At 39.6% G+C, this 26,953-nt stretch overlaps 1 protein-coding gene across 1 annotated transcript in view; it reads right to left on the bottom strand.

The window, feature by feature from the left end:
* trh (trachealess) overlaps positions 1 to 26,953 on the bottom strand; it is a 263,636-nt gene that overhangs the window by 152,209 nt on the left and 84,474 nt on the right. Inside the window, exon 2 of the mRNA XM_067156891.2 lies at positions 2,071 to 2,309. Within this exon, the coding sequence (XP_067012992.1) occupies positions 2,071 to 2,309 (239 nt within the window). The remainder of the gene's footprint in view (positions 1 to 2,070; positions 2,310 to 26,953) is intronic.

The raw sequence follows: 26,953 nt of genomic DNA, 5'->3' as shown, positions 1-26,953 counted from the left end.
CGAGAATAATTCACAAGAAACACAGGCGCCTTTATTATCACCTTTGTCACTATCATACTGTCTCGGATCTGGTGGACTATTATGCTATGTGCTTTTGAATGTATCACATTTCTTACATAATTTACTGCTAAAAATCCTTTAATCTGAAGTCTAAGATAAGAACTTTGCTCAGTTTATAACATTATCTGATGGAGAAGAAGATATGTTCGTATCGCCATTTAGAACGCCTGCAAGGTAGGCATAGCCACTTAACAGCGTACACGTACAAGTTGCCGGCTTAACTCCTGGCCATTCCAGAGCAATGGCACCGTGTTTTGCTGCTGTAGAGCGGGTTGTGGCCTGTCCAGGCTCAATATTCCTGATGTATGGATTACAATGCGAACGGACTTATATACCCACCAAATACTAATCGCATGTACTGGATGCCACTGGAGCATACAGAGATGTAATTTGGGTAGCCTAACTTCATTTCTATAGGTGCTTGTTGTGGTAGAGGGGAGAGTCACTCAGTTGTCGATTAGAATTTACAATGAAACGTTCCGGGGAGAATGATAGTAATTGCAAAGCAAAATGCGCGAAGTACTAGTCACAACCACCCGATGAATGAGGTACAGTGATTGATGGGCTGGAGGGGGCGGGGGGGGGCGGCGTGGGGAAGAGGCAGTAGAGTATGGGAACTACAATAGTATGGATAGAGACAAGAGGAATCAGATACAATACTCAACGTTTAGTTTGCCCATTCGTAATTAATTTATTACACGAGCCAGAGAACATATAATAATGCAACATAGATGATAAAATACCACATTAAACACCATTGACTACAGTCGGAAATAACCTGCTATCTAGGGAAGGGAAGGGCAATTCGTTAAGTTGATATCGGTGGACGAATGTCATTCATCCATTCCGTAACCCGTCATATCCAATAACATAAAATAAATATCAACATTTTGTGTATCTAAATCTATATAGTAGAACCACCTCCGAGAATGTGAACTGGTTGGGTGACCCAAAGACTCTCGTTCCGATGAAGCAGACATCTGTGGGATCTCTTTGAAGATTATAATTGGGTAGGTGGCCTATTGTTTCAGGTAGTTGACGATGAGGTTGTTTCTATAATTAACCAGAGACAATTATCAGGATGTGGTGAGGTCGCATTGGAGAATATCAATTGAGGTCTATTGACTACAGCAGGTAGCTAAGACATAGATGACTATCAGTGACTTGTCAATCAACAGGTGATGATGACATCATCTCGGAGAATCTTATTGTACAAGTCAACTCCTGTTTCGAGTACTAGACTGTGGAATATAATCGTGCCCTTAATATCATCATCCCGGTATTTTGCCTTACGGCAGGTTTTGACATGGGATGAACCTCTTCCACTTTTGGCCGTCTTGCGCCAAATTTTTCATGTCCTAATATTTATTTCCTTGGATATTGTCCAACATTTGATATATTTTCCTTCCTCTTCCTTGCTTGCCTTTCACCATTCCTTCTATTCCTTCTTTCAGTAAACAGCCCTCCTCAAACAATGTCCGATCCAGTTCATTTCTCTCCTAATGATTTGCATCATACTTCTTTCTTCTCCAACTCTTTGTAATACCTGCCAATTCCTTACCCGGTCTTCCCATTTCACTTGTTCTATTCTCTTCCATACCCACATGTCTAGTGTCTCCAATCTTCTCTCCTCTTCCTTTCTCAATGTCTAAGTCTTTGCGCCAGACTGCGCTGTGCCCCAAATATAACACTTAGCAAGTCTTTTCCTTAAATCTTTGTTTAGCGGCCCAGAACGTAATTTCTGTTTTCTCTTAAAGCCTTCTTTTGCCATGGCAATTCATTTCTTAATTTCTGTCGTGCAATACATATCATCTCTGTTCGTACTTCCCAAATACGTAAAGTTACTTTCTCTATTTCTTCTCCCCCTATACTATTACGACAGTCTTTAACTGGAACTAATAAACATGTTGTGAAAAATATGCCTGGGTAATCTATTTCTTTGAATACAAGACTCTGAGATAGATGGTTGAAGTGAACAAAGCACTAGTTAACAGGTAATGACGGACTTACCTTTGAGACTCTTGTTGGGAGGAGGTCCATCCCTACTCCAGGGCGGGTCCCCGTGACCCGAGAAGTCCCGAAGTTTCAGGTACGAGATGGTGAGGCGGATGATGCTCGCTTTATCCAGTTGCGACGTGATGGCTGCTGGGAGCGGTAACATCTTTGCTAACTCGTAGAACTCGAAGTTTTCTTTCCCTCGACGAGACCGAGCAGCGTCCCGACTCTTCTCCTTACGGAGCTCCAAGATGCTGCAAGCAAGAAACAGTCCTTATGAGCACGAGAAAAATATTACCACCAGTATACAGACATAAGAATTACAAATCTGAGGGGCACAATATGCGAGATGGAGAAGATACAAAGAAACAACTCAAAAACATGAGCAAGATTGCCAGGATTGTAGGGTTACGGAACGCCCACTAGGAGACAAAGACTCCGAACACCACTGGGGATTGGAAAACACCATAAGGCACCGTGCAGAAGGTAAATAATATGTATTCTTCCTCAAATAACAGATTGCCAAACCGACAAAGAATATCATACAATATAAATTTAGTACCTAAAACTAGGAGGGCGGAATTTAATATATTAAATGGTCAGAGATCCAGTGTCACTGGTGGACATAGTAGACTAGAAACACAACAGATGGCAGTAAACGACACTTACAGGTCTGGATGAAAAGGGCATCCTCGAAAAGAGTTGCGTTATCTCCCTGCTACCCTTTAACAGGTTGTGAGAGGCTATCGTGTTCAGTCAAGCGTGCGTGGCGAGTTTTGAGACCGGCTTTTAGCGATGTATGTAGCTATTTTGCAACATGGTTAGCAAGAAGAGAGTCAGTGAGCAATAGATTCCTTCACATTTGAACTCTACGGATGTAGATGAAAGTCACTTTTCATTAGGATAGTCCAAAGACGGAAATTCAAGTAGAGCGTCATCTGAGTGCAACATGCCGTCACGTGTCTGCAATTTAGCAGCATTTTCGGTTAGTCATTCGATGTTAAAGGTGGATGCGCAATGGGCAGTTTCACCTTCAAGGTTTCTCGTTGCTTCAATGTTCTTAATGCCAGCTTTGCGGAGGATGTTAAAGCTATTGATCTGTTATAGAGCTCCTTCCCACTTTGCACGAAAAAGATCCAGATCTTTAACCGCTTTGGCAGAATATATAATTTCACCCGGTGTGTCAGCTGGAAGGAGAAGGAGAAGAAGGGGAATCATTTCGGATTTATCCAAGTGAAAATTGTATATTCTGATTGCCGTTTAGCCTCCGGATTCGGCTGATTCCCCTGAACTCACATGGAGACCTCGCCTCAGTACATCCGTTAATGTCCTAGATCTTGGTTTACACATCAACTAGCGAAGAGGAGTTGGCACTTCACCCAGACGGCCGCCCACACGGCAAGATCACCTTGGAGAATATAACTGGGCTGGGCGGACAGACTATTGCTTCAGGTGGATGTCTACTCTTAACCAGAACCAGTCAACAGGTAATGACGGTATGATCTAGATACAGGGTAGCAGAGACTTCAGTAGTAGTAAATCATTATCTGCCCCTTTTATTTTCCTATAATTTAAATTCTTAGAAAGTCGCAGTCCCATAGGTCGAGTTTCTCTTCTGAGGACGCCGAACAAATATCTCCGTAAAACGCAAAGATCTCTGCAGTTGTCTTCTTTCATAAAGTAAAAATGTATAAATTTATACTCTACGGTGAAAATCATACAGTTATGCATATGAGTTTGGAATTAGAAGAGGAGAAAGAGAGTAAATATTCATTCGTTCTCCCCTCTTAGTAGCCTCTTACGACATGCAGGGGGGTACAGTTCACCCACAGTGGAGATAAAGAGTTCCGATAAATGGAAAGAAAATGTAGCGTCATAGTCTACGTCCAGCAATATGGCAGCTGATCCAGCATACAACATTCCCACGCCATGCCACCAGATATACGTCCAATAAAATTGTCGTTGATTTAGCAAACAATTTTATGACCATAAATATTCGCAACATACGTATTATGAGATAGATTACGCTGTCTTCTGTGTCGTTATCGTGTCTAAGGGGCTTTGATGTGATCTAGACTAAACGCCAATCAAAGACAGCGGAAAGTCGTTTAAAACACGGTGCCATTTGTACCTACTGTATATAGAAGGCAGAGTTCTGGCGCACGGTAATAATGATAGGAAGAAGTTGACGAAGATTTAGTATAGACAGATGCTAAACACTGGTTGCCTGGTTATTATTATTATTATTATTATTGAATATTTATTTATTTATTTATTTATTTATTTATTTATTTATTTATTTGTGTCTTTATCAAGTGGCGAAGTTAGGGCTCTTGGCCCTCTCTTACACTTAACCACATACAATTTTTTTTATTTTTACAGTATTAATCTAAAGTATCATTGTAATCAATTACTGTTATTGAGATATGTATATGAGATAAGGAATTACAATACTACAATTAATTAAGGTTACTACTGATGAAAAATTATAGGATAAATAGAGAGTGGATAATAACAAAAAAAGTATATCAACTTATAACCTAAAGAATATCTACAACTAGCTCAAAGAAAAAGTTATTCAAATATAAGGCTAAAATAATTTAACTAGTATGTTACGATCTAAGTGAACTAAAATCAATGTTACTATGTAGTCTATTTCTATGAACAGTCTATAGCCTTAAATGAGAGTAGTAAGAACGTAAATGGGATAGCCTAAGAACTTAGATCTAGTACGTCATTTTTGGTTTCATTCACACGTCATTCACTCTTACATTCATTCGAGTCAACTGTATGTACTCTGGAGGAATTTACGGTAGGCTGTTTTAAATGTCCTAGACGAGCAAGACTTTTTAATATCACCCGGGATCGTATTCCATAACCTCGTAGCGGAGACCAGAAATGAATGGCTGTAGGTATTCGTTCGATGCGGTGCTATTTCAAGTAGTGATCCGGAACGAGTTTTAATTTTGTGGAACGAAGAAAGAAGCCTAAAACTGGACGACAGGTAGTTGGGGCTGTTTGAAGAAAGCAACTGATAGACAAGGGTCATTTGGTGCATTTTTCTACGGTCATTTAAACGTAGCCATCCCAACTTTTTGTAGTATGGTGTTATATGAGCATCATGTCGGAGCTGGAAGGCATATCGAATGCAAGAGTTCTGTACACGTTGTAGCTTTGTTGCTTGTTCACAGGTTAGATCAGTCAATAAACTGTCACAGTAGTCAAAGATTGGAAATAGAAGTGTCTGTATGAGTTTTAATTTAAGGTCCAGTGGGAGAACATTTTTGACACTTCAAAGGATAAATAGATGCGTGTACTTTTCTGCACACATTGGTTATATGCTTATTCCAGGTCAGAGTCTCATTTAAGGTGACCCCGAGGTCAGTTTGGAACCCTATTTTACATAGTATACTAGGGTTATAATTAAAATACATATTCAATGAAAGTGAATTCATGTATCTAATCGGCGGAAAATGAAGTGGATTAAGTTACTAAATTATTTGTAACAGCATGGGTTCTTAAATAAATGATACAGGGGTTTTGATAATGCAAAGTTGCAATAATTTAAATGAGAGTTCAAGTCATGCCTTCTTTCAAATGCAGCGCATTCAAACAGTAGGTGGTCCACTGCTTGTGAGGATCCGCAAACAAACACGTAGCCATCAGGACGATTGATTACAAATCGATGAAAATAATAACCAAATTTGCCATGACCAGTCAACAATTGAGCAATTTCAAAGCTTGGCACCAACAGGTTACTTTGCAGGCGGTTGAAAACCTCAGGGAAGAATATTTCTCTGGTAACTTGGCCTCTAGTGGAAGAAGTCCAAATGTTGTTCCATTGATGGATTACGTGCTTCTTTATGATTTTTTAGCGTAGCTAGGTGACGTTTTGCCATAAGTAATTTCCAAATAAGATGTAGCCGCTGCTTTTGCCAGAAGATCAGCTTTCTCGTTTCCAGATATTCCACAATGACCGTGAATCCAGTCAAAACAGATGTGTGGACTTTGTTGAACTGTGGTTCTAATAGCTACAGCTACTGGATTCATATTATATTTATTATTTATCGCATTGAACGCAGCTTGAGAATCAATTAATAACAGAGATTTCTTGTTGTTAGATTTGCACGATTCGATCGCAGACGTGATCGCCCACAGTTCAGCCTGGTTGCCTGGTTACCACGGTAGAGGAAGTTGATGACACTAATTCCAGATAGAATCCCAGCCTAAAAAAATACCCATGTTCAAACCCAAGCAATATATCTGTGATTTCCGGACGTGAACATTTCTATCTGAACGAAAGCAGAAGATCCTCTACTGGTACGCCGTCACATTTTCAGAAACGGTTTCTGCCCTCATACAAGGACTTATTCTTCTGCACTTATTCTCAACAGTCTGGTAGACTTTGCCAATTTTACGGTCGGATGTCCTTCCTGTTACCAACCTTATATGGAGGGATGTATTCGGTATTAACCCTCTCAGTGCCGCCCACGTTTCGTCATATTTGTAACTCTCTAGAAAAAAAATCATCACTGTCAATTTACACCCATTCTCAGTGAAACTTTTTTCTGTCATAATGGCACTTTAGAACTAAAATATTTTATAGTTAATATTAAAATAAAGCATGAATTTAAAAATGTACAATACATTTAATTAAAATCCACATTTTAAAGCAAATATGTAGTTCAAAAAATCAGTATGACACACTAACTGATGGCATTTTGTGTAGCACAGACTCTTTACTGTCGTTTTGGAAAAAATATGTTATTTTGAGCGATGATATGTCTTGAAAATATAAGATACACGTCCAGCATCATGAGGAGGGGCATGTTTCGGTCCGGGTAACTCGAGGAAAGTGTGAGGTGGTTGGTATGGTAAATCACTATCACGGGTACTTCACTGAATAATGGCAATGTGTGATATTGTTAATTCCTTGGAGATCTTCATTACATTCCGAATTATTTCTAACCTCGGCAATTGACGGTGTTTATAAAATCGTTTCCAGAATCACTCTCAATGACTATAACCTCACTAGAAGTGTTTTAAGCACTTTTATGAAGTCCAGTTCACTTTCTGACTCGGCATAATCATCGCCATTCCCAAAACTATGTATGTAGTCAGCTAGAGCATCATTATTTGTTCATACGTCGTGCCGTAAGTCCGCCATCACTGATGACATGTGCACACGATGTGCGAACACAGACTTCACATTTTCAAATGTTCGTCACACGAAGACAAATAATTTTAAATGGCTCCTAGTGGTAAATAATGAAGTATCATTCCTGGCACTTTCGGCGAATTTCTGTGGTGGTTGCTGGTCTTGTGAGTACACTTGAAGTGGTATGTACTGAGATAAGCATTAAATTCCCGAGAGGGAAAAATTAAGTATCCGCAGTTAAAATTCCGGACCCAGCCAGAAATTGAAGCGGGGGCCGTCTGAATAGAAGGTAGTGACGCTACCCACTCTACCTCTTACCTGTCCATAGTAAGCATAAAATTTCAAGAAACATTAATTTTTATGGTCATCTGTATATAGGGTGGGCGGAATCAACGCGAAGCGGGTCATACTAATAAGTAAAGCCCGGATTTTTATGCAGTAACAGGTTAGATTGCAAAGTAATTTGTTTAGTATGTGTCGGCCACTCGCTCTTCCATGGTGTAGGAAGAGTAACATAAATTATAGGGGTTCTGATGGGCCGTACCCCTAATGTTTCTGCAAACTTCATAGCATAATCGTTGTGAAGGTAGACTATACGTGATACTCGCTTCAGTAAGTTTGCATTCTAACCTATTAATGTGTCAAAATTCGGGCTCTACTAATAAGTAATTTGAAAATAAATAGCTAATTTAATCAGCTGCTGAAATTAGCCAATCAGATCGTTTCGTGGATGAATCCAAATGGCCTTTACGAGGCGGTGTTGCTAAATCATCACGTGGCTTGAAAGTCATGCCGAGAAATGAGCATCAAACACTAACACACCCTGCGTTTCAGCCAATGACACCGTAGCGGGCTTGCTGTGGACCCAGCCTATTGGCAGGGAGGTCCTTGTTCAAGTCCCTCCCCTGGAGAAGTTTATTTCTTCTATTGGCGCTCTCAAGCCGGTCACAATCAACGTACAGATTTAGCAAAACCCCCTCGTAAAGCCCATTTGAATTCGTCGGCGAAGTGGTCTGATTGGCTAACTTCAGCAGCTGATAAAATGACAACAGAGCGAGATATACAGAGTGAAGCGAAATTCGCGCACTCGGGCGTCGCAGCGCGACTCCTCACATGCCAGCAATAAAAAAATGTCTCTCACAAAAGTTCGTCCTGCGAGTATATCCTGCAGAAAAAGAACGTTGAAGAGTGACAACCTGGCAACACTGTAACCACATGTAGGATAACTACCTCTGTCAGCACATACCATTCGTGCTATACAGTTGGTGCAGTGGATAGAGTTTTGGGTTAGCATGCGGGAGGTCAAAGGTTCGATCCTGGGTTGAGGCGCTTTTTTATTTGCTAATTTCCATCGGACATTACATACTGTAGTACAGTAAGACACCGTTTATCAGGTCACATGTATCCTACATTTACAAAATTTAGTAACGCTGAACACGTTGTAACACATCTAGTACATGAAGTGGTTCGAATAAATTCACGTCCACGACGTGGAAAGGGCGTCTTTCAAAGCTGACCAATGAAAACGAATGGTCGTGCATTTCTAGGATCGTAATAAGTGCAAATCGTTTCTAGAGGACCCGCTGCAATCGCTGTTGACGATTAAGATGCCAGATACCATACCACCTGGACTACATTTACGAAATAAAAAACATACGCATCAAACCATGATCGAGCCCCTCGACCTCCTGCATGCTAACCCAAAACTGTATCCACTGCACCAACTGTATAGCACGACTAATATGTACTGACAGAGATAGTTACCCTACATGTGGTTACGGTGTTGCCAGATTGCCACTCTTCAACGTCCTTTTTCTCCCGGACATACTTGCAGGACGAACTTTTGTGAGATAGATTTTTTTTATTGCTGGCATGTGAGCAGTCGCGCTGCGACGCCCGAGTGCGCGAATATCGCTTAACCCTGTATACGAGGGTAATTCCAAAAATAAGGTCTCCTATTTTTTTTTATAAATACAGAACTCTGTTCGCGTGGCTGTTGGTCACAATATTGTGAAGAGTGTTTCGCGCGCTCGTATACAAACATGCGCACTCACTCTTGGCTTGGCAGCCGTTGAGAATGGAGCTCCTGTTGTATGTTACCGCCAAGTGCATGGATGTCAAAAATGTTCGTAAGTGGTGTAGAGAGTTTGCAGCCGGTCGGATTGAAATTCACAACGGACAAAGGAGCGGGAAACCCTCAATTTCCGTCGAGACTGTCGTGAAGATTGATCAAATCATGCGTGATGATTGGCGGATCATCCTGAATGATCTGTGCACTTTGGTTCCTGAGGTTTCCCGAAGCCCCGCTCACAGAATTTTAACGGAAAAGTTGAAATACTGGAAGTTGTGCGCAAGATGGGTGCCAGCACCGACGACGAGGTGAAAGATGAGGTTCACAACTTCCTGAGCAGCATGGCGGCGAGCTGGTATGACATGGGCCTACAAAAACTGTCACAGCGTCTACAAAAATGCATCGGACGAAATTGTGATTATATAGAAAAATAGCTAAATGTTCAAGCTTTAAGATGATGTAAACAATTGTAGAAATAAACAGGTCCATGTATTTAGAAAAATAGGAGAGACCTTATTTTTGGGATTACCTTCATAATTACGTTTTTCCAGTTATTTGTCGGTAGGACCGGCTGGGTGCTGTGTGTGTCAAAAATGAAGATCGAATCATTCGACCGGGTCAGGAATGGAATGAGTGAAGCACCCATATAGCGGCGAGGATAGGAATTGTGTCGGCTGCCCAAGCCTTCCTCACTCCCCTGGGGCAATGATTAATGACTGGCAGATGAAATGAAATGATACTGGAGTGTATTGCTGGAATGAAAGATGACAGGGAAAACCAGAGTGCCCAGAGAAAACCTGTCCCGCCTCCACATATTCCCGCACAAATTTCACATTGAGTGACCGGGATTTAAACCACGGAACCTAATTGTGAGAGACCCGCACACTACCGTCTGAGCCACGGAGGCTCTTTGCTGTGTGTGGTAATCTTAAATCTTTCCTTCATGATCACTGTGTGAGTGTGTGTTTGTTATCCGATTGGCGACACTTTGTAGTTCTAAAGAACATTGGCCTCTTCTTATCGGCTGGTCCATCCTAACTTGTTTCCCGTTAATCAGCTATGGGCCGCACACACTCACTCACACGCACGCAATCTGGTGACTGACACACATTACAACTTTGAATGATCCGGCCCGCATATAACTCAATGCAGGGGGGTTATACTGTGTTCTGGGTATCGGATGATAATACGGTCGGGGAACTCAACGTATGTAGGTCGTGTCCACAACTTTGGTGTGGCAGATACGAAATACTAACGGAAGTAGCGTTGCTTAGAATACAGGGGCCAATTGTCGTAGAAATGTGATTATCTTCCTCTTAACAATTACACTTCCTTGTTCTTGTATGGTCTGAAAGTTATCTGGTGGATTAGAGGCAGAATGTTTGACATATGACTTCAAGTTTTTCGTTCAAACCTGCAAGAAGTGGCTATTTTTGAAGGGTTGGCAATAATATTGTTCTCATTACATCTAGAATGAGTACCGTATTCACGCTAATAAAACCCGGATATTTTCTAAAAAAACTGAGGCACGAAATTGGGACGCGGGTTTTATTTGAGTTAATGTTGGCAATTTTTTCAATATCAGCCTTCCTAAAGTTAGGGTGCGGGTATTATTCGCGTAAATACGGTATATTCTATTGTAGGTACCGTTAATTTTATTGCCTTTTTATTATTAAAGAATTAGGCCAATTGTAGACCGCTTGGAGCTTAAGACTATGGTACAAGAGGAGTTACAAGCGCACCCTCAATGCATTACCCTACATGTTAGGCTTGTAGTGGTGTCTCGAAAGTGCATTGGAGCCAGCGACTTGGAAAGGCGCAGCAATCCAACGGATGAGCCCACTGCTACACTGAAGAGAAACGCTGGGAATTTCATGTTTGAAAAGTTCTAAAGAACTTCAATGTTTTTAACACTTACAATCGATGAAATTAAATTATATTTTCCTTCAGGGAACTTAATTTTTGATATGGTACAGTATTTTACTTTTTCTTTTCATCCCAGAACTACTTCATATGTCGGTCTGCCACTGGTCTTCCGAAAACACACTCCGAGGTTGACGTTAAATTTGCAAAAGCGAAAAAGCCGCAGAAGTGATCTGTCCACCCTGTTAGTTATGATGAGAGTTCGGATTTTTAGGTACTCATAGGTTAGAATGCAAAGTTACTGAAACGATTAACAAGTATAGTCTACCCTGTACAAAGGTTATGATTTGAGATTTGCATAGACATTAGGGGTATAGTCTATAGAACTCCTGTAATTTATGTTACTCTTCCTACGTTATGGAAGAAAGGGTTGTATGATATTTCCTACGAACCAGATTACTTTGCATTCTAACCTATTACCACCTAAAAATCCGACCTCTAGTTATTTCTTCTGTGATCTTCACTCTTATAGATCCTATCGTATCTCTTCCAGCCAATTGCTGCTGTGTTTAAATTCTTGGGATGTAATTAAAAAATCTTCTTAGTTAGCCTGTCATTGTTCATACTGTGAAGGTGACTACAAAATTATAGTTTTCGTCTTTTAATTGCGCCTGTAATTTTCTCTATAATGTGGTAGAGATCTTATACACTCACTCTATACCGTTATAAGACACGATCAATATAGTTCCAGGCAAAAGTAAGACACTACACAACTGCAATTAACCCAGATGAGAATGTTTAACTGGAAAAGAAAGAAAGGAACATACTTTGAAATTTCAGGACCCCAAACGAATGAAGACCGAGCCAATTGGCCCCACATTAGGTAGGTCTGAAGATGGTTTTCTCTTTCTTTTTTACTTGTAGGCTCCGGATTTCTTCTTATATTATTAAGCCTTGAATTTTTTCTTCATTATATGCTAACCAAATCTGTTGTTTGCTTAGTTATCTTTGATTTTATAACATGATAGTACATTTCTTTATATGCGTATTACCTTGTAATTACGTGATAAGTGTGAGGAACACGAGAACCAACCAACCAACCAACCAACCAACCAACCAACCAACCCACCCACCCACCCACAAAAGTATTATCGGATTGTTAGTCCGAAAGGATTGTTTTTCGTAGTTTACTCCACTACGTTCTTCCGCTCTCTCTGCTGTTGGGAATTGCATTTCCTCATCCGTCTTTGAGACCGTTGACCGTGTTTCACCCCCTACTTTCTCAACCGGGCTTGGGACCGGCTATAGAACAAGAAGACAACGACGGCATGGATTAAGGAATTACGTAAAGATCCAGAGAAATACAAAATCCAGGAAGTTCAGATGTTAGACAAGAAAACATTTCGGACCATGATTAAAAATTTGGAAGGGTTTCAAGTCGAAAGAACTGCAAGGACGGGAGAGCCTGGACGGACGATGAGAAGAAACAGCATAGCACACATATGAGGGAGTACTGGAGGAAGAGGAAACTTCCAACAAAGGAAAAATGAAAGTGTAGAGTGATCCTAAGTGGTCTATTCGCAAATAAAACTAAATAAATAAGTAAAATAAAAATTCTTCCACACAAGATTTTAAGTTGAGGATTCATAAACGTGTGAAGAAAATATCAGAGAAAAATACCCAGTCGCTCTGAAGAAAATGTACCATTAGTTTGGATATGTGAAAAAAATTGCAATTTTAATTATATTTAAAATGTTTTTAAATTTTGTTCTAAAACTGAACCACACTATCAGACATGTGGATACAGTATTTCAGTTAAAGACATTTAAAAGCGTAGAAGCTATCCACATTTACCTTTAGTCACGCTTTTTCTTAATCTACGTCCTCCCTAAGGAACTAAACACTAGTGAATGTGCTCTCCAAAGAAAGCGGTGTTATATTCTAAGCCATCTGGAACTGAACCGCAAAGCCAAAGTATGCTGCCTGCAATTAGGGAGGCCTTGTTTTGTTACTGCTTTTCATAATAGCGGTAGGTTTTGCTAATCGGATCTACTTCTTCTGTAAGTAACGTTATTTGAAAATAATTTCTTTGCTTGGAACGCCGTCGTTACAAATCGCGAGAGTAGTATGAGCTTTAATGGAAAGTTCACTGAAGAAAGAGCAACCTTATTCTTGTGTGAAGTGAACTAGTGGACCGTGTAGAAAGCTTAGCAAGAAATGTGTGCTCGAGACATAGCGGGATATTAAAGAACGTTCTTGCACAGTGAATAGAGTTATGAATTCAAGCTGTTTATCGTAACGATGAAGTGAAAGCTGATTTTTAATAATTCTCGCAAGAAGATTTATACGTCCTGACACAAATTCAAAGGGGAATATAGCACGGAAGAATTAGTGCTCAACTTTTTATACATCATCCTGTGTTTTGGTGCGTTTTAATACAATATTTGTTCACATGATATCATTAATCTCAGAAAATAACAGGATAAGTAAAAAAAAACATTTCTCAGGGAATGAATTTATTTGTTTTTAAACAATAAGAAATCACCCATTCTCCAAATGTTATCGAACCATTCTGCGTCTTATTAAACAGCCTTTTAAATAACGGTTTTTGTTTTACTTTGTTTATTTCAAAATATTAATGACTTATCTGCTTTGGATGGTGAATGAAACAGCCTTGTCCTATATTGCTAGTAGCTTTACGTCGCACCGACACAGATAGGTCTTATTGATGCGACGATGGGATAGGAAAGGCCTAGGAGCTGGAAGGAAGCGGCAGTGGCCTTAATTAAGGTACAGCATTTACCTGGTGTGAAAATGGGAAACCACGGAAAACCACCTTCAGTTGCCCTATATTGAGCAGGCATTATTTTCTAATGTGGACCACTCAAAACCAAAGTGGTGTAAATCAAATTTGTGTACTGTTACCTAGTACGATTTAACAATTCTGTTTAACAAAGGCAGGTGAGTAAATTCACTACCAATAATGTAGTTACAAGATAATAATGCTCACGTACAGAATAACAAAATTATATATCGTTCCTCCTGTGCCAAAACCGCGAATGTGTCAGTACTCTTCCTATCCATTATTTCCCTTAAGACTGGTCACGACTCTCAGCCACATATTGTAACGCGGTCGATCAGAACAACTTTCGCTGAGTTCATTTTCCTACGCTAACGTGTAAAGGAAAATGAACCTTACCATTCCTGTACACAGAACAGCAATGTACACAAAATCACTCACCGTTACCGCAACCCGACAATGGAATCTCTTACCAGTGGACGTCAGAAGCATGTTCAGCAGCTCAGATTTTAAACATGCCTGTGTCGAAATAATAGGTAAACACGCATGAATCATCAAGTTTTGATATGAAAACACCTCCTCCTACCGCTTTTTCATCATTATTTCCCTCTGCCTTTCATATACCCTCTCCTTCTTACTAATCCTTCTCTTCACCTCTCAATGGAAGGCGATATCTCGGTATATTGTAGCAATTTATATATTCTCTAAACTTTATCTTAAGAAGTAGTTAGAGTACTCATTCATATATCTTTTTTTTGCTAGTTGCTTTTACGTCGCACCGACACAGATAGGTCTTATGGCGACGATGGGACAGGAAAGGGCTAGGAGTGGGAAACCACGGAAAACCATTTTCAGGGCTGGCGACAGTGGGGTTCGAACCTACTATCTCCCGAATACTGGATACTGGTCGCACTTAAGCGACTGCAGCTATCGAGCTCGGTCATATATCTTTAATGTAGGCCTACTCTACGTACGATTTGTATTATATTAAAGATGATATTATTTGTTTTTTTATGTGTGAATACCTTCATTAATACTATTAATGTTAATATTGTTTTCATATTATTGTCATCAGTAGTTATTATTAACAGTGTCCTAGATTAAGACTGGTTCAATGTAAGAAACGGAGTACATCCCTAACTTCGCCAGACTAAATAAAACATATTTTATTAATATTATTATGATTATTATTAAAGCCCGGATTTTTATGCATTAACAGGTTAGATTGCAAACTAATTTGGTTAGTAGGAAGTGTCGGCCACCCGCTCTTCTATAATGTAGAAAGAGTAACATAAATTTTTAGGGGTTCTGATTGGCCCTACCCCTAATCTTTATGCAAACCTCATAGCATAATCTTTGTGAAGGTAGACTATACTTGCTACTCGCTTCAGTAAGTTTGCATTATAACCTATTAAAGCAACAAAATCCGGGCTCTAATTATTAATGTTGTAGGAATGTGTGTTTGCATGACATATTTACACTCTCCTAGATTTGATGTATTTACTGTTCATTTTCCTTTACACACGCGCATAGGAAAATTAACTCACCGAAAATTGTTCTGATGGACTGTATATGAGGAGGCGTGACAGTCTTAAGGGAAATAATGAGAGGAACAGCATTGTTACATTCGTGGTTTTGGCATAGGAGCGGCGATACATAATAGAATATAAACTATTCTACATAAAATACAGACTGACTTATCTGGTTGAAGCGACTTTTATTAACAACATTCAGAATATTAACAAGATAACTCAAGTTATCTGGTTCTTACCGGTGTTTTTTTTATATTCCTGAATAGTCTAGAAGTAAAATTTGGCTATTTCTTCAATACCATGACGAAGTGACTTATCTTATTAGTGTCAACAAGTGGAGAGCAATGATCTTAGTAGGTTAATGCAAAAATGACTTATGTTTTTCCCCCGGGATGAGTGATATGGACTTTTGGGCTTATGCCATGTCAAGAAAACAAGGTGAAGCACTATATGTTTCACAGAAAACTTTGCTCTGCGCCTTCAGGAAAATATCTCGGCTGTTTACGAGGAAGACTTCTCCACGAAGCGTGAAAAATTTCACCTTGATTTTCTGACACGGCATAAGCCCAAGAGCCAGTATCATAGCTACAAGTACGGGTCGTAAAAGCACCAGTGTTAACAAAAATATTTGTTGCTTTACTCTTAAATATACACTTGTTCAATACACATTTTGACAAAGAAGTGCGTAATTCTAAAGTTGCAAACAGTGTTTATTGAACTTTTTTGCAAATGCAGTCATTTAAACTCGTTCTAGAAGCATAGAAATGTACTCTTTCATGACCAAAATGTAGCTTAACTTCCACTAGGTACTGAGTAGCAAAGATTTCCTTCATTCCGATCGTGGTTATTCTCGAGGACTTAATAATTTTGCGAATATCAACTTACGTGTCCGAAAATACATTCTCATACTGGCCACATTTTTCTGATTAATCGAGAAAACACGCCAAAATAAAAATTCTTGTATATCTGGAGATCTTTCCGGTCAGACGTTTGCTATCCATTCTTCCTAGGTGTCATTAGATTTTCAGCCTTCGTTTCCGCCTCGTGTCTGATCTTTTCAGTGTGTTTGCAGCTCCTCATTTCTACCTTTATTTGAAGCCCCACCATTAGACTTCTGCGGTCCCAGAATTTTCCTCGGAATCTTCTTCTTGAGTTCTTGCAGCTCCCCATTTTTTATATTTAAAATAATACATTCTGAAGTGTATAATCCTTCAGGTTTTATTACCGAGTTATAATGTCACATTTTGGCCTTATAAGATATTGCCCGTTTGTTATAACTAGAGTCCGGATTTTTAGGTACTCATAGGTTAGAATGCAATGTTACTGAAACGAGTAACAAGTATAGTCTACCCTGTAAAACGGTTATGGTTTGAGATTTGCATAGACATTAGGGGTACAATCTGTAGAACTCCTGTAATTTATGTTACCCTTGCTACATTATGGTAGAAAAGGTTGCACGACATTTCCTACAAATCAGATTACTTTGTATTCTAACCTATTACCACCTAAAAATCCGAGGTATAGTTATAACTGTTCTGTGTTAGCTTGTAGGCCAGACCTAATTTTATGGCTCTTACCTCCTTTGCCACTTTCTCCAGTCCATTGGGTTGGAGCCATTCTCCCAAGTACTTGTAATTCTCTGTCCATTTAATCTTCCCATGTTTTACCTCCACACTTTGGTGCTTATAATCTATATATTCTGTCTTTTCGCAAGATACATTAATACCTGTTTTTTCGTGGATTTCTTTCAGGCTTTTGTTCTATAGATTTCTTGTCTAGAGAGAGAGAAAACTTTCTTGACCGTTCAGCAGTGAAACAATACTTTCGAGTCACTCGGTCGTGGTCAGTACCATTGTCTTGAACTAACGTCCACCGACGTTTAATAAGAAATGTATTAGAGATTTCTTTTCTTCCTTAACGGCATATTGAAATCACTGGCCTTCTCGGGAGGACGGGATCAGAATCCGTATGAGAGGGCGTGCTAGTGGGGAGAGTCCGTCTTTGGGCAAACACAGACACACACATTTCTACTTCCCTTGGCGTCCACTCCCTGAGGGCATATAAAAGTGAAAAGTAGCAACTGAGGGGTAATACGCCGTAAAAGGGCGATGATTAGGCCTAGCCCGAAAATGAAATGTCCACCCGAGAGTGGAGAAGACGGAAGGCTGGCCACCGGAGAAATTAAAGTTTGCTCTCGGAATTGGTTGCTTCAAGTTTACGATACTTAGAGCTCTCAACAAGCGAAAATTCTTGCTGAGGTATACAAGTTGGGCTGGATTTCACCACCTTCTCCCCTTTCTTACCCGTGACCTGAGCTCTGTCTTCGATCTGCACTGTCATTATCTTTGTGTAGCTTATATACTTTCCAATCCTTACAAATTTGTAATATTTGCTTGATGATGATGCTTGTTGATTAAAGGGTCTTAAAATCTAGGTCATCGGCCCCTAAGGGTGCGAGAAGAGACGAAATATAATGACAATTAAAATTCCAAAATTCACCAACTGAGAAGAATTCAAAACGTGATGATGAAGAATGAATGAATGAATGAATGAATTTAAAATAATCAGGGGATCCAGCTTACAAGATTTAAAGTTGAAATAAGAAATAAAATAAAACAATTCCAAAATCCATCCTCTAATTAAAATTCAAAAAGACGACGATGGACATTGATAATAGTCAATGAATCCGACCCGCAATGCCCCACCATCCCATAAAATAACTCATAACAATGGTATAAACTGAAGAAGCGACTGTTCCCGAAGCAAGAACATAGTTCGATTATACTTGTTGTCTAAAGGGGGTCCAAAATCCAGTTCACCCGTTCCTCAAAATGGTACTAATTGCTGGTAAAGTAGGACCATGGTGTCCCTCATGTAGCGGTACTGTCCTAGAAATCGAGGGAGATCAAGACGAAAATGATTAGACTCAGTTTCTAACGACTTAAAGATAAGGGGTATAGAACTAAAAGAGGCCACAGAACTAGTTACAAATTGTGGCGGTTGTTAATATATTCACAGAGTCTTGCAGACTGAACGCTAAAACGCAAGGCATAAAAGTATTTAATTGATATTTGTTCATTCATTAGATTTATCTTGAAAAGAGCCGTTTCACACTAAGAGTATAATATATTTAACTTCTAACAGTATAACAGTCCGCCTCTGTGGTGTAGTGGTTAGTGTGATTAGCTGCCACCCCCGGAGGCCCGGGTTCGATTCCCGGCTCTGTCACGAAATTTGAAAAGTACGAGGGCTGCATCGGGGTACATTCAGCCGCGGGACGTCAACTGAGTAGAGGGGGGTTCGATTCCCTCCTCAGCCATCCTCGAAGTGGTTTTCCATTGTTTCCCATTTCTCCTCCAGGCAAATATCGGGATGATACCTAACTTGAGGTCACGGCCGCTTCCTTCCCTGCTCCTTGTCTATCCTTTCTAACCTTCCCATCCCCCACAAGGCCCCTGTTCAGTATAGCAGGTGAAGTTGTCTGGGCGAGGTACTGGTCATCCTCCTAATCGTATCCCCGACCCAATGTCTCACGCTCCAGTACACTGCCCTTGAGGCGTAGAGGTGGGATCCCTCGCTGAGTCCGAGGGAAAAACCAACCACGGAAGGTAAACGGATAAAGAAGTAGTAGTAGTAGTAGTAGTAGTAGTAGTAGTAGTAGAATAATAAGAATAAGAACAATAAGAAACAAGTTTTAACAGCCCGAATAAATTCAAGTTTATATGTTGACTATGTCGAATTCAAAAATAAAATTGCTTCTAATTAAAAAGACATTTTTCCGGAGAAATATAAGATAGTGAACATAGTTTTGGCAATATTTCCTCACCACGAATCTGTTCGAGTTTGTTCTGAAGCACAGAAGCTTTCCCCATAATCATTGCGTAATGTATCTAGGTCATTGAGGAACACAATTCCGAGTAGTGCCTTCAGCCGAATAGACGTGATGCGAGTCGAGATAAAGGTAGACAAATACAGCATTTCAAATTTACACCTTGACGTAGCACTCAATAAAGCAATTCAATACTTCATCTGAGATCGATCCAGCCTAAACTCTACGGTCTGAGACAGTTTGGCGGGAATGAAGAACACATTACCAACATGTTTGTAAAGTGAGTGAGTGATACGAGGCCTGTCGTTATCGTGCAGACTATTTTGCCTACTTCGAGTGGCTGCGAAAAGTTGCTCGTACTTTTACAGTAGTTGCGGCATAGTTCTTGAATTAAAATAAATAAATAAATAAATAAATAAATAAATAAATAAATAAATAAATAAATAAATAAATAAATAAATAAATAAATAAATAAATAAATAAATAAATAAATAAATAAATAAATAAATAAATAAATAAAGGCCAAGTGCCATATTTTCCCCTTCTTTTTTAACCGTCTCAAACTTGTAAAAACTGACAATCTTTACATTTCTGCTTCAAGCTGAAACTGCTTATTGTCAGTGACTGAAAGAACGACCACCCACAGAAGTGAGATCAGTTTTCTACTCAAGCTAGTAAGTGATTTTAAACAGTGTCCAGTTCTACATTCCTTTAAACTCTGGGGAATGGAGACTGAACTCTTCTTCTTGGCCAAGTGGAGTCCGCTTCATTCTAGTCACACCTCGGTGACGTCACGAGGGCGGGAATTCCTTGCTACACTGTCACTGTGCCAAAGTGTCCTCACACCTTCCTGTTATCAATGGCTTACCATGTGAGGACCACATTTCCCAGAAATCTTTGATGTCTGCATTTCTGGCAATAAATAAGTTTCTTTTCTGGCCAAGGGTACCTCTGTTGTTTTCTAGTCAGAGTACACAACCCCTGTATTTAAAAAATACATTTCCCTATATAAAATCCAAAACCATCAGGAGTTAAAGTGAACGGAGCTCTTATTCACTGTTTTATGCAGATTTTACATTTATGTTAGTAATTGCCTTTAGGAAAAATCCACAGTTCCAGATCTTCAGGCAAGCAACTCAATGTTGAAAACACCGTAGGGATATGAGCTACGAATTTTAGGTAAATAAAATATAATAAAGTATGGGAATATATTATTTATTCCTAAAAATTGCGGTCATTTTCTTATTCATCGTTATCCGGTCGATTAGATTAGCAGTTTGCGTTTTTCTAACACTACGAGCGCTAATGTGAGTCAATTCATTGTTTCACTTAAGCGCCACTACGAACACTAATGTGAGTCAATGCAGAGTTTGACTTAAGCCCTTATAATTACATCTGGTGTGGACATTTAAAAAAAACGCCTGGGATATTGAACCGAGGAGCACATTACAGGAAGAATTGTGTAAATAAGTGAATTTGGGTACGATTTGAATAAAAAAAGAAAACGAGTAAAGAAACAAGTGATTTAAGGCTGTTTTTTTTCCGAAACTGCATTTAGGCCGAAGCGCTTTGAGAGATTTGTATTTCTTTGGTTTTGATAGAGCTATCCAAGTCTCACAATTTAAAATTTTTCCGGGCACTTTAGCCCTTCAACTTTCGGCACAATTGAGGAGAGTGTTTAGTTTTACGTTTTTATTTGCAAGCTGATTTTCGTCGCACCGACACAGATAGCTCTTATGACGGCGATGGGATAGGAAAGGGTAAGAGTGGGAAGGCAGCGATCATGGCCTTAATTAAGTTACAACTCCAGCATTTACCAGGTGTGAACATGGGAAACCACGAAAAATTATTTTCAGGGCTGTCGACAGTGGAGTTCGAACCCACTATGTTCCCGATGCAAGCTCACAGCTGCTAGCCCCTATTCGCATGGTCAACTCGTCCGGATAATTTTACAATGTCCGTAGTATGGGGACCTCTACGTTTTCTGCTTAGAAACGTTTTCAACATTAAAATCGAACAGCCAGCCAAAAATGCATTTGGAACAAAGGAAAGGATAAGCAAAAAAATTTGCACTTGTACCAGATGGCCGGTCAGCGCCGTATTGTGTACTTCTAAGGGTCCCGTATGCACTAGTGATGAATGGGATGCCTAATGACTGATTTTAAAGGGGGGTAGTGATGAAAGACCGCTTCTGGCCCAGGGGCTAATGGGCAAGATGGCCGCTATACATGGGCTCTTATGGGACTAACGCACCGAGAGCTGGACCAGGAGCGGTCTTTTATCACTACTACTTATTACCGCCTGTAGAAAAGTTACTTCAGAATACGGAGAGATAAAAACCGGACGGCCGCTCACTGGATGTTCCTCAGCGCTACCCGTCAAATGAGCCCCCTTTCGTTAGTAAACCTCGTTTTCGAATACCCAGCAGCAGGCTAGTATTTGGCACAGTATCTCTAGAGTTGCTGTCAACATATCGACAATGGCTGGCTGGAGAATATGGTCGGAATGCAGCCGAAGCTCGCCAGACGGTATTCTCAGGAGTTTGCAAATAGCCGCCTGCCTTCTATGCACGCATTTTACGAACAGGTTCGCAATTAGGGTCTTGCGGATCCTTCAAAGCACATACAACATGCAAGCAAGTTTTCGGTTAAATGGAACGTATGTATGTCGATGTAGCGTGCCTATCCGTTACCCAGAAGCGCGAGGATAGATTCCCGGCCAGTGAGGACGTATTAATTTTGGGCTCAGCCTCATGAGTCCAACTGAGGAAATGTCTTATACGAGGGATAGCAGATCCGGTCATGAAATCCGAAAAGAAGGCTGAAGGTGTCATGAGTGTGACCACGTTCCACACCGATATCTGGAGGCCATGGGTCTGAGTAGCAGTCTTCTTAACCAGCCAAGTGTTTGTTTTAACTCTAGTTTGAAAGAGAGTGATATCAGCTCTTTCGAAGAATGAATGTGCCTGTATTCTGTGAATGTCTCTCGATGAATTACAAGTTGGAGAAATTGGAGATCCTAGAAAAACAATAATGAAGTCGACAAACATGTGGAGAAAATTTCAGACACCATGAAAAAGAGAAGAGTTCTGAAGGGTATGAAAATAGAGAACATAACAGTAAGAATACGGATGTTTAATCAGAAATAGATTAGAATGTAAACTCACTTGGCTAGTAGTCAGTGTCATCTAGACCCATCTTCCATACTGCAGCGAGAGTAACATAACTTCCAGGGGTTCAAATAAGTTGGCCCCTAATGTTTATGCAAATCACAAAGGAGAACTGCTGTCCGGGCTGTAGTATACTTGATATTCGCTTCAGTAATTTTGCATTCTAATCTATAAAAGTCTAAACATCCAGGCTCTAATAATAATAATAATAATAATAATAATAATAATAATAATAATAAAATGCCTGTATTCTGTGAATGTCTCTCGATGAATTACAAGTTGGAGAAATTGGAGATCCTAGAAAAACAATAATGAAGTCGACAAACATGTGGAGAAAATTTCAGACACCATGAAAAAGAGGAGGTTAGCATTTATCTGATATTTGTACAGAATGGACAAAACCAGAAAAGCAAAAAAAAAATCGTCTCCCTGTGGAACAAGAAGACAACGATGGCCTGGATTAAGGAAGTTCGTAAATATGTAGAGAAGTCCAACATCCAGGAAATTCAGATGTTAGATAGGAGAACATTTCGGACCATGATTCAAAATTTGGAATGGTTTCAAGTCGAAGGAACTGCAAAGACGTGAAGAGTCTGACGGGATGAACAGAAGAAGCAGCATAGCGCCCATATGAAGGAGTAATGGAGGAAGAGGAAACTTCGAAGAAACAATGAAATTGTAGCGTGATCCTAAGCGGTCGATTGGCAAATAAATAAATAAAGTAATAATACTCATAATAATAATAATAATAATGTTATTTGTTTTACGTCCCACTAACTACTTTTTTTAAGGTCTTCGGAGACGCCGAGGTGCCGGAATTTAGTCCCGCAGGAGTTCTTTCACGTGCCAGTAAATCTACCGACACGGGGCTGTCGTATTTGAGCACCTTCAAATACCACCGGACTGAGCCAGGATCGAACCTGCCAAGCTGGGGTTAGAAGGCCAGCGCCTTAACCGTCTGAGCCACTCAGCCCGGCAATACTCATAATAATAATTATAATTCTTGGTCTCAGTCTCAAAGATTGTGTTTACAGATTTCGGAGCAAAGAGATTAAGCGTAATCCGGAAAAAGACGGATAACATTTTACGCCCATCTCTTCGGATTGCCAGCTGAAAGAATGTGTAAACTTTTGTTATCCTATTTCAGAATTTTCAAAACGACTCCTCATTGGTTGGTGGAATCGATAAAGATCATTTGAAGTATAGAATCTCTGAAACAGACATTCAACTCCGAGCACCACTCAAACACAAAATTAGAGAGGTTCACCAAGAAGTAGTCCCAACTCGACCGAAGTATGTCCATTCTGAAGCATGGAAGAAAGCACACTCCGAAAGAATGTCTTCCTGCAGGCCCACCAGATTTTCAAACTGTTCAGATCCTGCGGTCCTTAGTGGCCCTAACGATGAATAATAATAATAATAATAATAATAATAATAATAATAATAATAATAATAATAATAATAATAATAATAATAATAATAATAATAATAATAATAGACTCTGAAGGGAACATATGTTTACATGTAAGCAATGCCAGATTAAGGTAGAAGACCTGTTGGTACAAAACACCACACTTCCTATTTGCGTGCCCCTCTAGCGTTCCCCCTTTCCTCTGCCTCTTATACCAGGCAGGCCGACCCTGTGGATATGTTTTATCCCCACCCGCGCGGAATTTCGCTGGCAACGGTTGTGTGCACACTTAAGTGTTGAGTAGACTACGATGTAATTTCTCTGTTACCATCGGTAACATCCTCGTCCTGCACGTTACACACATTCTAAGTGACCTCTTTGGCAGGATGTATTAAAAGTTGGGTCTTTACTGGCAACATAGAGAAGCTCTGTCAGTTTCCTAATATCTGTTACAGTTACAGCTATGGGTCATTAAGTCTCTCTACACCACATGTGGGCGTGATGATTGGCTAAGTTTGGTTACCTGACAAGCTCTTAGCACCAAGTAGAGCTAAATGATCTGAGCCAGGATATTTCTGAGCTTAATTTGATCACAGTCTATTTAAGGTTCCCCCAAGGATTTAAACCGTTCTAGAGTCACGGAATGTTCTACAAGTACGTATGTTGCAGAAAGGATGCAAAAATAATATTATCGTAAATTAAAGAGTACTCCAAGAATTGGAATACATTGTATTATTATTGTTATTATTATTGTTATTATTATTAATTATTAATAATAATAACAACACGGAAGTCCTGATAGAAACATTGGAAATTAAAGAAAGAAAGAAAGAAAGAAAGAAAGAAAGAAAGAAAGAAAGATCTTAAAGAAACTCTTGCACCCAGTTAAAGACAAAGATGAATATAGACGTGAGAATAACCATGAGCTGTATATTCATGTCCAGAAAATCTCTGATATCATGCGTAGAAGGAGAACTACGCTTGCTAAGAATGAAATCCATACGATTATTGGACCAGACCTTTACCTATCTTCAAGATAAGAATACCCAGCCAAGTTGGTTCAAAGAGATGGAAAGGGACCTAAAGTATAAGGGGATCACTCGTGAAGATATACAAGAACGCAACCCACTCAGGAAGAAACTAAAAGACCACGAGGGTTTTCAAGAAAGGCCAATGTTGAAGACGGGAAGGACGTGGATGGAGGAAAGAAAAGGCAGCACCGGCTACGAATGATGAAGCACTGGGCAAAGATCAAAGTCCAGAGAAGAGAGCTGAAATAACGGGGTCCTTAGTAGGCCGATAAGAACAAATAAAAATAATAATATTGGAAGTACAAACCCCAATCAGTCTTGGAAAGTGAAAATCACAAAACTTACTGGGATAGAAGTATCATCACTGATAACTAGACCTCGGATTTTTAGGTAATAATAGGTTAGAATGCAAAGTAATCTGGTTCGTAGGAAATGTCGTGCAACCCTTTCTTCCATAATGTAGCAAGGGTAACATAAATTACAGGAGTTCTATAGATTGTACCCCTAATGTCTATGCAAATCTCAAACCATAACCGCTTTACAGGGTAGACTAAACTTGTTACTCGTTTCAGTAACTTTGCATTCTAACCTATGAGTACTTAAAAATCCGGACTCTACTGATAACACTATTACCTGCAATAGACCAAATATAACTTTTGTAGATAAAAACAAGAAAATCTGCTTCATAATTTACATAGCATGCCCTAATACTCACAACCTCCAAACAACACGTACAGAGAAGATTTCTGGCTACAGAGATAAAAACGATGTGGAAACTCAACAATGTTATCGTAATTCCAGTAGTGATTGGATGTAATGGTGTTATACCAAAGACACTACACAGGAGTATTGAAGACCTTAATCTCCACCCTCTCCTCTCACTTACAGAGAATTACAAAAAAAAGCAGCAATCCTGGCCACTTGCCATATAGTAAGGAAGTTTATTGGCATGAACCATCCACCATACACAGAGGACTAATGAAAATCTTCCACTAATAATTTTGACCATTTATGTATAGTAAATATCTCATAAATATTAGTCAAGTTCATCTGTCAACAATTCAAGTATATACCGATATGTAGGAAGCATGTGTGCGTATGTACTAAATAGTACTTCTTCCATGTACATTGTACCGAAAAAGCTCATAAACCTAATTATAAAATTGTGAATTATATAATAATAATAATAATAATAATAATAATAATAATAATAATAATAATAATAATAATAATAATGCTGAAAAGAGGTAGCAGAAGAACCAGGCTCACGGATATCCTTTTAAAATACGGAAGTAATGTCAAACATCTTTTTTTTGCTATTGGCTTTACGTCGCACCGACACAGGTAGGTCTTATGGCGACGATCGGACAGGAAAGGGCTAGGACTGGGAAGGAAGCGGCCTTGGCCTTAATTAAGATACAGCCCCGGCATTTGCCTGGTGTGAAAATGGGAAACCATGGAAAACCATCTTCAGGGCTGCCGACAGTGGGATTCGAACCTACTATCTCTCGACTACTGGATACTGCCCGCAGTTAAGCGACTGAGCTATCGAGCTCGGTATGTCAAATAAATAAATAAATAAATAAATAAATAAATAAATAAATAAATAAATAAATAAATAAATAAATAAATAAATAAATAAATAAATAAATAAATAAATAAATAAATAAATTGTAATTTGTCCCCATGATCACTGGTGTAAAATCCAGGGATTTTGTTTTATTTCTCTAACTAATCTCGCATTACAGGGCAGAAATGTTTGATTTAGTGGCTTTCAGAGGTAAAGACGTAAAGTTCTCCGAACAGAGGTGATGCTAAGACGGGCAGTAAAGACGAAGTGTGCTGGCTGCAATCCCTCCTTCAAGGAGAGGTCCCTGGAGACAGGGCGCCAGTCATTAGACCAGACGTCTTTACTGCCGACACGGAAACCCGATCTGAGCTCTTACAGCTTGAGGGGCTGGTCACGTTTCTATTTTACCCCCTCCTTCCATCCTACCTCCGCCTAAAAACTCCACATCCCTATACATTCGTCTC

This window comes from Anabrus simplex, chromosome 13, assembly GCF_040414725.1.
Source record: "Anabrus simplex isolate iqAnaSimp1 chromosome 13, ASM4041472v1, whole genome shotgun sequence".
NCBI lineage: Eukaryota > Metazoa > Arthropoda > Insecta > Orthoptera > Tettigoniidae > Anabrus > Anabrus simplex.
The sequence above is the reverse complement of the archived record's forward strand: the minus strand, read 5'-3'. Positions and strand labels throughout refer to the sequence as shown.